The sequence below is a fragment of the Tauraco erythrolophus genome, chromosome 2 (genome assembly GCF_009769465.1).
Source record: "Tauraco erythrolophus isolate bTauEry1 chromosome 2, bTauEry1.pri, whole genome shotgun sequence".
Classification (NCBI taxonomy): Eukaryota; Metazoa; Chordata; class Aves; order Musophagiformes; family Musophagidae; genus Tauraco; species Tauraco erythrolophus.
The window spans coordinates 84,171,768-84,180,744 of record NC_141466.1 but is presented as its reverse complement, the minus strand read 5'-3'; the positions used below and the strand labels follow the sequence as shown (position 1 = coordinate 84,180,744).

The following is an 8,977-nucleotide window of genomic DNA, read 5'->3' as shown; positions in this document are numbered from 1 at the left end:
CATAATTTTTTTGTGATGCAAGTCACTAATCATGTTCTGTCAGATGTCTAGATAGAGACAGACAAGCGAAGTTCCCACTCAAAAAGAGAACGCTTTCAGTGATGAAATTTAAATTGTACATACACCATTTGTATAAAATTATGGTAACGTACTTGTTTATTTCAGTGCACTCATCAGTAAGCCCTGTGAAAAGAAAATTACAGAGCAGTTTAACTATATACTATTTGCATAGCAACTGGTTATTTTGAAAGACTCAACCAAGGCAAAAACCACTCCTGGAAAAACTAACTTTCAAGGAAGAGTGGGCATGACCTGACCTTCTTACAATGTACTGCAAATCCCTTTCAGCAGAAATTTTCTTTGCAAGCTAATGACTTATTCATGAAGTTGTGCTGAAAAAAAAAAAATCAATCACAAAAAGCTATGAAGGGAGGTGTAGGAAAACACCTCTCAAGATCAAGATACTCTGTGCTGTGTTGCTCTTAACGAGGAAAGAAAATGTCATATTGACAAGTAACAACAGCTGAAAACTTACTCTGCCTGCAGTAGGAGTGAAGGAACGTGCACTTGATTCAGGTCACAGATTTGCAGAGGTGATGAGTGACCGGGCAGACCTCTGCTTGACAGATGGTCTGCGCTGGTGTAGAGCCCAAGCAGTCAAATATAGATCATCTGTCCCGGTAGGTGATTGATTGGTTTCTCTTTCCTTCACCTTAGGCTCCTCAACTTGAATACACTCATAAGCTATTGCTAATTAGTTTTACTTGAGATGCTTCCTCAGAAAAGGAGTAGTTTTCCTTTTTAAATATGCTCTAAATTGAGAGGGGGCACTGAAGTGCAGCAGTTCGTTGTTTTACTTTATTAAAAAAAGATAGAAAATACTGAATCGGAGTTCATTTTCCTAAGCACCTGTTTAAAGTGAATTTAACAAGATCCCAACTGTACATTCATTTTCAAGCCCCCCTGCAAATACTGTGCTTGCTGCTCGTTTTACATACAGGGGAGGATTTACAATATAAAATTAAATATGGCTTTTTCCCCCACTTCCTTTCTGGTTTAGGAAAAGTCATCTGAATACCTCTTCAGGAAACATCAGAAACGGTATTAAATATTAGAGCAAGTCATTCATGTTCAATTTCACAGGCTGAAGTGTGATTTAATTCAGTACGTATCAATTTAAAAAAGAATTTCAAGTATTAATTTCAAGATTCCAATAAGTATAGTCCAGAAAACAGACTCCTCATCCTGAGATTCATCTTCTGTAGACTGTGAGTATTTCTGGTTTGCATCCATCTCCTCGGGGTTGTAAGAAGCCTCTCCAAATGGATACTGTACAACTGTTCGATCGTAGTATACCTTCATTTCAAACTCACTCTCCAGGTGAGAGGGATGACCGTAAATCCCTATTCCCACCGGACGGCGGAAGTGTGCAGGTACGTGGACAACATCTTGGCCGCAAGTTACAGACTGTAACTCGTATTCGTCAAAGCTGGGGTGAAGCGTCATATCGGATACATACAAGTCTGCATCACCTTTTAAACTCCGCATCTGAAGAACTATCTTTCCCTCGTGATTTAGTCTCAAATAGCTGTAGTTTCCTGCTCCAATCTGACCTTGAACAACATGAAGAAGAATCCATTCTTCAGGTACCTCCTCCTCCTCAAAGGCATTTACCACAAATAGTACTTGAGCTGCCACAAATATTATCAGGATTCTTCTCCAGCGTGCTGCCATGGTCTTGAGTTCTCTTCAGACTCTTCTTGTGTCCTGTGCACTACCCTGTGAATACAAAACATAATTCAGATTTTAGCATATTCCATTCCTGGAAGGAACTGATTTTTTTTTTTTAATTTGATAGTCAAATAATATTGACTATTATAGTCATACAAAGCTAAGACTAGTCCATACAAAGTTAAGCAGTGGGACTGAGCGCACTCATATCAAGTTTGCTGATGACACCAAGCTGTGTGGTGTGGACAACATGCTGGAGGGAAGGGATGCCATCTGGAGGGACCTTGACAAGCTGGAGAGGTGGGCCTGTGAGAACATCATGAAGTTCAACAAGGCCAAGTGCAAGGTCCTGCACGTGGGTCAGGGCAATCCCAAGCACAAGTGCAGGCTGGGCAGAGAATGGATTGAGAGCAGCCCTGAGGAAAAGGACTCAGGAGTGTTGGTTGCTGAGAAGCTCAACATGAGCTGGCAATGCGCGCTGGCAGCCCAGAAAGCCAACCGTATCCTGGGCTGATCCAAAGGAGTGTGGCCAGCAGGTCAAGGGAGGTGACTCTGCCCCTCTGCTCTTGTGAGACCCCACCTGGAATACTGCGTTCAGCTCTTGGGGCCCCCAACATCAGAAGGACATGGACCTGTTGGAGTGAGTGCAGAGGAGGGCCACAAAGATGATCGGGGGCTGGGAGCACCTCTCCTGTGAAGGCAAGCTGAGAGAATTGGGTTTGTTCACTCTGGAGAAGACTCCATGAACACCTTCTAGCAGCCTTCCAGTACTTAAAGGGGGCCTACAAGAAAGCTGGAGTGGGACTTTTTACAGGGGCGTGTAGCAATAGGACAAGGGGTAATGGTTTTAAACTGAAAAAGGGTAGATCTAGAAAGAAGAAACTCTTCCCTCTGAAGGTGGTGAGGCACTGGCGGCACAGGTTGTCCAGAGAAGTTGTGGATGCCCCATCCCTGGAGGTGTTCAAGGCCTGGTTGGATGAGGCTTTGAGCAACCTGATGTAGTGGAAGGCGTCCCTGCCCGTGGCAGGGAGGTTAGAACTACATGATCTTTGAGGTCCCTTCCAACCCAAACCATTCTCTGATTCTAACTTCAATTAAGTATGTTCATTAACTTTTCTTGTTTTTTAATACTAGCAAAAACTGTTGCTGAGATTCAGAGCTCTGTAGGATTTAAATGGCTTGAATTTCTTGAAGAAGTTAAACAAATTAATCAAACAGGTGTTTTTTCATCCAGAACTGACACAAAGACTTTAGTTTCATTCTACCTGCATACATGCCAAATTTGACAGATAACCCAGAAGAGATGAAACCCAATAATGATTTTAGCCCCAGTTTAAAAAAAGTTTGAAAAGAAAGCTTTTGCACACTTGAAGAAGCTTAACTTTGTATCAGGTATTTAGGGCATCCTGTTTTTTCTCCCATCCTCTCATCTTAACTTCAGGAGACAGAAACGGTGCACATCTGGATGTACACATGAAGCAGTATGCATTCTGACTTGCACTGGTAATGGAGTTAGAAATAAAAACAAATTATCTAGTGAGATAATACATTAATTTATGATTCTGCTATGTGGATTGTTTCTAGGACTAAACCTGGTACAATTTCCCAGAAAAAAATGCATTTACTTTCCTAAAGATTTTCTTACTGTACAAACACTCAGCTCTTTACAGCACTTCTTACAAAACAGAAGGCTGAAATTACTGGGGCAAGGGGGAGATGAAAAGGACTGCTGCAAGATTAAGATTTTTACACCCTTTCCCTCCTCGTTGCACGCTCCCAGTCAGGCAGCCCGAGTGTGCCTGCAGCACTCAAGTCCTTTGAACAGTTGCACTAAGTGTGTGTGTACAAAGAAGCAAGCTCTGAACCTCGCTGAAGGCTTCCAAAGCGTACAGCTGACAATTTGACATCCAAATCAGTCACGTATAGGAGCCATAAGTATATCCACTTCCGTGTTTAGGACCAAGATTTTCCTGCCATAAGGATGCTACAATTATCTTAACCATGAAAGCTGCCGGTAAGTTGTTTTGTACCCTGCTAGCATGAAAACAAACTGCATTACTTCCACTGAGACGTCACTTAACTGTGGAGGTTTTACAGTTAAACAGACCTAGGGAAAAAACGTACAAATATTTCTGTAGTTCCAGGTTTTCTGCCCCAGAGGCCTCTATACTGCCACAATTCTGCAATGACAGCATCAAAGTAGCACAACCTTCACAGAACCTGCTAGACCGACAAAACCCCCTGAACAGCAACAGAAAAAAAAATGGTCTTTTGCCTTTTGTCTCCCTGTATCAGGGAATTGACTCTGCCACTTTTAAATCGAAGCGGTGATGAAATATCCGAGCTGAGGAACAGGAAAAACTCCACATCGGAGCAGAAAACAGTTCAGTTACCGAGGGACAAACGAAAAGCGTTCTGGCGCTGGAACAGCCCTTGGAAGGACAGGCGATGTCGGGAGACCTTGGACAGAGCCACGGGCGCCTCTGCCCGCCCCAGCTAACTCCCGCCTTCCCCGCGGGCGCGGCGACGGCCGCTGGAGGAAACCGCCGGCTTCGAGGGCGCGGAGCGACTCGGCCGCCGGGTCCCGCCGGGCGAGCCGCCCCGCTGCCGGCGTTACCCCAGCGACCGAGGGCTGGTGCCCGGCTCACCTCCGACCTGCCGCGGGGCTCCGGCAGCAGCGCGGCCACGGCCGAGGCGAGGCAGAGCAGCCGGTTTCGCGGACGTGCGGCAGCGCAGCGCGGCACGGCCGGGGCGCCGCGGGCAAGCCCCTCCCCGGGGCGGGCTGAGGCGGGCGCGGGCGGGCCCCGGGGCAGCGCGGCGGCCGAGGGGAGGAGGGCGGGCGCGGAGGCCGCCCCTGAGGAGCCGTCCGGGAGGGCAGAGCGCCGCTCTCCCCGCACGCCCCGGCGGCACCCCGCTGAGCCCGGCTCAGCAGCTGACGCCGGGCGGCTGCCGGCAGCGACGCGGGAGGGAGGGGGGGGAGGGGGGCAGTGGGAGGCCTCCGCAGCGCGCGCCACTCACCGCCGTTACCGCCGAGCGCTCCCGCCGCCGCCCCGCCCCTGCCCGTCCCCCTCCCCGGGGCGGGGCGGGGCGGGGCGCAGAGCCGGCCGCCTGCAGCGCCCCCCGCCGCTATCGCGAGAGCTGGAGATAGGGGCGGGGCCGTCGTCGTGGCAACATGGCGCAGCTCGTTCCGAGTGCTGCGGCGAAGCGGTCGTGCCTCCCCGCCGGGGCTTCCGCCGCCCGCGGCAGCCGCCGGCAGGGTTTCGGGCCTGATAAGGGGCGTTGCTGGGGAGCCCCCACGGCGTTGCCGGGGGAACCGGGCCGCCCGCCCGGTCCCCCCCCGCCCGCTGCGATGGCGGCGTTCGCTGTGCTGTCGGAGGGGACCCGCTCCGCATGACAGGCCTTCCCCCGGCCCGCCGGGTGGCTGCGGCTGTGCCCCTCCGGCCAGGGAGCCTGTGGAGGATTTCGGGGGGGGGGGGGCGGATATGATTAATGGCCAACAGCGGCGGGACCTCCCACCCCCTGGACAGGCGCCTCCGCTCGCTCCGGGTGCGCTGGGAGGGCGGTGGCTGCGGCCGCTGCAGGCGGTGGCCGAGCGGCGGGGCGGTCGGCAGCGGCGGGATTCGCGCTCTCGCTTGAGGGCACGCCGGGTGCGGGGGGTCGCCACGGCAAGGGCGTCGGCCCGGGGCGGGTCCCGCTGGCTGCTTGTGAGGGTCGGAGTGTGGCGGGCTGGGGTCTGCTGCGGTGGGTGGGAGCTTTGCTTGGGAGGATGGGTTGCCCTTTAACTATCAGTGACAGTTTATGTAGCTATCAGCATAAACTTCACCTAAGATCACGGAAAAACACAGTGTGAAGAGGAAAAAAAAATTGTTGTTTTTGAATACACATTGATTTCAACACAGTTACCCTAACTTGACTGAGCTCTTTAAAACTCTGAGCAAGACTGAGGATTGAAATTCAAAAAAATTGAAAAATCTGTATGGAGTGTTACTGTGTACTGAGAGATTCAAGAGAATCTGTGTACATACCTCGAGGGTCCTCCTATATTAGCAGAATGAGCTAATGTTCTGCCTTCGAACCGTACCGCTCTGCTTTCATAAAACCCATGTTACTTGTTCTCTTCATTCCTGCCTCAAACAAACAGGCTGCGTAAGCCTGTCAAATGTGGATTCTGTTAAATTTGAGCTTTTATTAAAATCCATTTCAGTCTTATAAACAGGCTTGTCAACTGCTTAAAACATTAAAATATTGAAGCTGATAAATATGATGATTTAAAATTCTTACAATGATTGACTATTGCAACCAATACAAATAATACTATGGGACACAAAAGCATGATGTGATAAAGAACTGATGTTTCCCTAAAATGCCCTGGAATTTTTAACAGGTGTCGTGGTTTTTGGACCGAGGGTCGAGACAAGAACCGAGAGGGAGCACCCACCAACCATGGTCCCAGGCAAAACATGACTGAGGCTTTCTTCATAAAACAAAACAATTTATTAACAGTTACTTAACAGGAGACATAAGGGAACGAAACCGGTTACTTGAGAGGAGAAAAGAGAAAACAAGGCCAGATCTTAAAGCAACACCTCCCCACCCCGTTTCCTTTCGTTCCTGGCTCTACCTCCCCCCCAGCGGCGCAGGGGGACAGGGAATGGGGAGTGCAGGTCAGTTCATACATGTTGTTACTGCCGCTCCTTCCTTAAAGGAGGAGGAGTCTTTAAACCATTTTTCCATTGCTTCGGTGGGTCCCCTACTCATGAAGAAAAAAGTCCCCAAACTTTTCCAACGTGAGTCCTGCCCGCAGGATTGCAATCCTTCCCCATGGATTGTACCAGTTCAGGCTTTACCAGTCTCGGCCTCTTAGGGAGCTGCTGCCACTCCACTGCCCACGGATTCCAGATGCCTCCACGACCTCGTTGTGCATTCCATGCCCCATTATTAACAGTACCTGGTTGCACATCCCCTGCTCCACGACCTCTCCTGGGCTCAGGCATCTCTTTTCCGACGTGGGTTTCTCCACGGGCCACAAGTGGGTCTCTGCTCCGCCGAGTACACCCTGGCTGCAGGGGGTCGCCTGCCATCTTCACACCGATTGCAAGGGAAGCCTCAGCTCCAGTACACCTCCTCCTGCTCCATCTTGACTGACCCGGTCGTTATGGTTGTTTTCTCTTAGATCTTAATCCCCTCTAGAGGAGCTCGGCCCGGCGGGCACCCCGGGAGCGAGGTGCTTCCCGAGCCCCCCATGCGGCTCCCCCGGCGCCATCTTGAGCACATGGCGCTGGCCCGGGCCCGGGCAGTCGCCCGGCCAGGAGCCGGGAGCGAGGGCAGCGCCCTCCTGCTCTCTCCTCGCTCCTGAGCAAAAAGCCCTTTCCCGCCCCTTTGTCCCAACTTAAATAGGGCAATTTGCAGAGGCGCCAATTTGGCTCAACCCCCGGGGGGGCTGGGACTCAGATCTGGTGGCACAGGGAGCAAATCCCCTCCCCTGCCACCAGAACACCCCCCCACACATCAAACTATCACAACAGGCTTTTTTTTTTTTTTCACATGGCTGTCAGTTCCATTTGAAATATGTGGATACCCAAGTTGTGGGAACGTGCTGGAGCCAAGGACTTTTAGCAATGCGTTGCATAGAAACAGGACATTGCCAAGAGGTATGTTTCATGGGGGTGTGGTGTGGTGTAAATTTCTCTCTGCACATTTACATGTCGCCAGTGTTCCCGTGCAACTGCCACCTTGTCCCAACAGGGAAAAAATCTGCTCCTTGTCATGTTACTGGATGTGTGGCGTCTCAGCCACTGAGAAGCAACAGCACCTATTGGAAGAGCAAAAAGCAGCGGTGATCCACACCTGGCTGAACTGGTCTCCATCTCCTTTTACTGGCCCAGGGTCCAGCTGCAGGAAGGGAGTTGGTGTTCTAACTCCTGTTTGATCAGTCAAGAAATCAGTCCAAGATCTCCAATATTCCCTGGATTTCGACTAGTTCCCTAGTTGTTATGGGCGGTAGGTTGTTGAAAGTATTGTAGCTACAAACATTGAAAGATAAAAATAAGCTCCAGTGAAAAGAATTGGAAAAAAGTGCATGAAACTGACTAGAAACAGTTACAAAGATGCAACATGTTGCAGAACAAGTTCTTTACTCCTAGGGGTTGTTTGCCTGTCTGAACAGCACCTTGCTTCTGTATCAGCACTTGTCTTTATTTACTGATGACTAAACTGTCATGACACATTAATGACTGTATCACTCATGAAACTTGGTATCAGCATATTACAATAAAATTTTCCTTCAGTGTTCTCAGCCATGAGTCACAGTTTAGAAAAGAAATACTGTGCCGTATGCAGTGCGTCGAGTTACCTCTACGCAGCTGGTGCTTAATACAGTGGCTTTATCGAAATTCAAAAGGACACATGAAAGAGAATTTCAAATGATACTTTCTCCAGGCAAAACTAACACAAGGAGATTGCATTGTCTATGATAATATATATTAGATGCTCATATAGGGCAAAAATGCTTGTAGTGTTAATTACAGACAGACCCAAGAAATTATCTGTTTGAAATGAAGTTGAAGTAGATATTGAGCCCACAGATTGATCAGCATCAAAATGGTTTAAGTTGATGTGGATCAAAAACTTGATCACAGGCTCAGAACTTGGGTTGAAAGGGACATCCAGATTCCTCCAGTCCGACTTCCTGTTCAAAACAGGTCTGATTAAATTAGGTTGCTCAGGGTCATGTCCAGTTGACTCTTGGAGAACTCCAGGGATAAAAAGCCACAACCTCTCTTCAGAAACTTGTTCAAATATTCAATCACCTTCATGGTATTTTAAAAAAAACACAAACAAAAACCTCCTGATATCGAATGGGATTTTCGCAGATTTCAGCTTGTTCTATTACCGAGCACCTCTGAGAAGAGTCTAGCTCCATTTTCCCTGTAGCCTCCAATTAGGTAGTTGTAGGCAATGATAAGGTCTCAGCTGTCTTTTCTCCAAGCTGAAGAGGCCCAGTTCGCTCAGCCTCTTCCTGTACATCACCTTCTCCAGCCCCCTGACCATCTTCATTGCCTCCTACTGGACTTGCTTCAGTATGTCAATGTCCTTCTTGGATATTGACCAACAACCCCAAAACTGGACACCGTAGTGCAGATGCAGTCTTCCAAGTGCCAAATAGAGGGGAAGGATCACTCCTAGGACCTGCTGGCTACTCTCTGTTACTGACACAGCCCAGGATGCAGTTGGCTGCCTCTGCTGC

The 8,977-nt window shown here is 49.3% G+C and overlaps 1 protein-coding gene across 2 annotated transcripts; it reads right to left on the bottom strand.

Moving 5' to 3' along the window:
- Nucleotides 1–1,176: 1,176 nt before the first annotated feature.
- On the bottom strand, nt 1,177–4,772 carry C2H6orf120 (chromosome 2 C6orf120 homolog). Of its 2 annotated transcripts, none has more exons than XM_086631544.1 (2): nt 4,750–4,772; nt 1,177–1,779 (listed from the first exon to the last, which is right to left on the bottom strand). In XM_086631544.1, the coding sequence occupies exon 2, from the start codon at nt 1,732–1,734 to the stop codon at nt 1,177–1,179; it is 558 nt and encodes a 185-aa protein (XP_086487670.1). In that variant the 5' UTR covers nt 1,735–1,779; nt 4,750–4,772. The 2 variants fall into 2 exon arrangements, with proteins under 2 accessions (XP_086487670.1, XP_086487669.1); XM_086631543.1 differs by lacking the exon at nt 4,750–4,772 and adding an exon at nt 4,380–4,414.
- Between the last annotated feature and the right edge of the window lie 4,205 nt (nt 4,773–8,977).

What these genes read in the sequence shown, in the direction of transcription:
- C2H6orf120 (XM_086631544.1), bottom strand. Translation starts at nt 1,734, where the DNA reads ATGGCAGCACGCTGGAGAAGAATCCTGATAATATTTGTGGCAGCTCAA.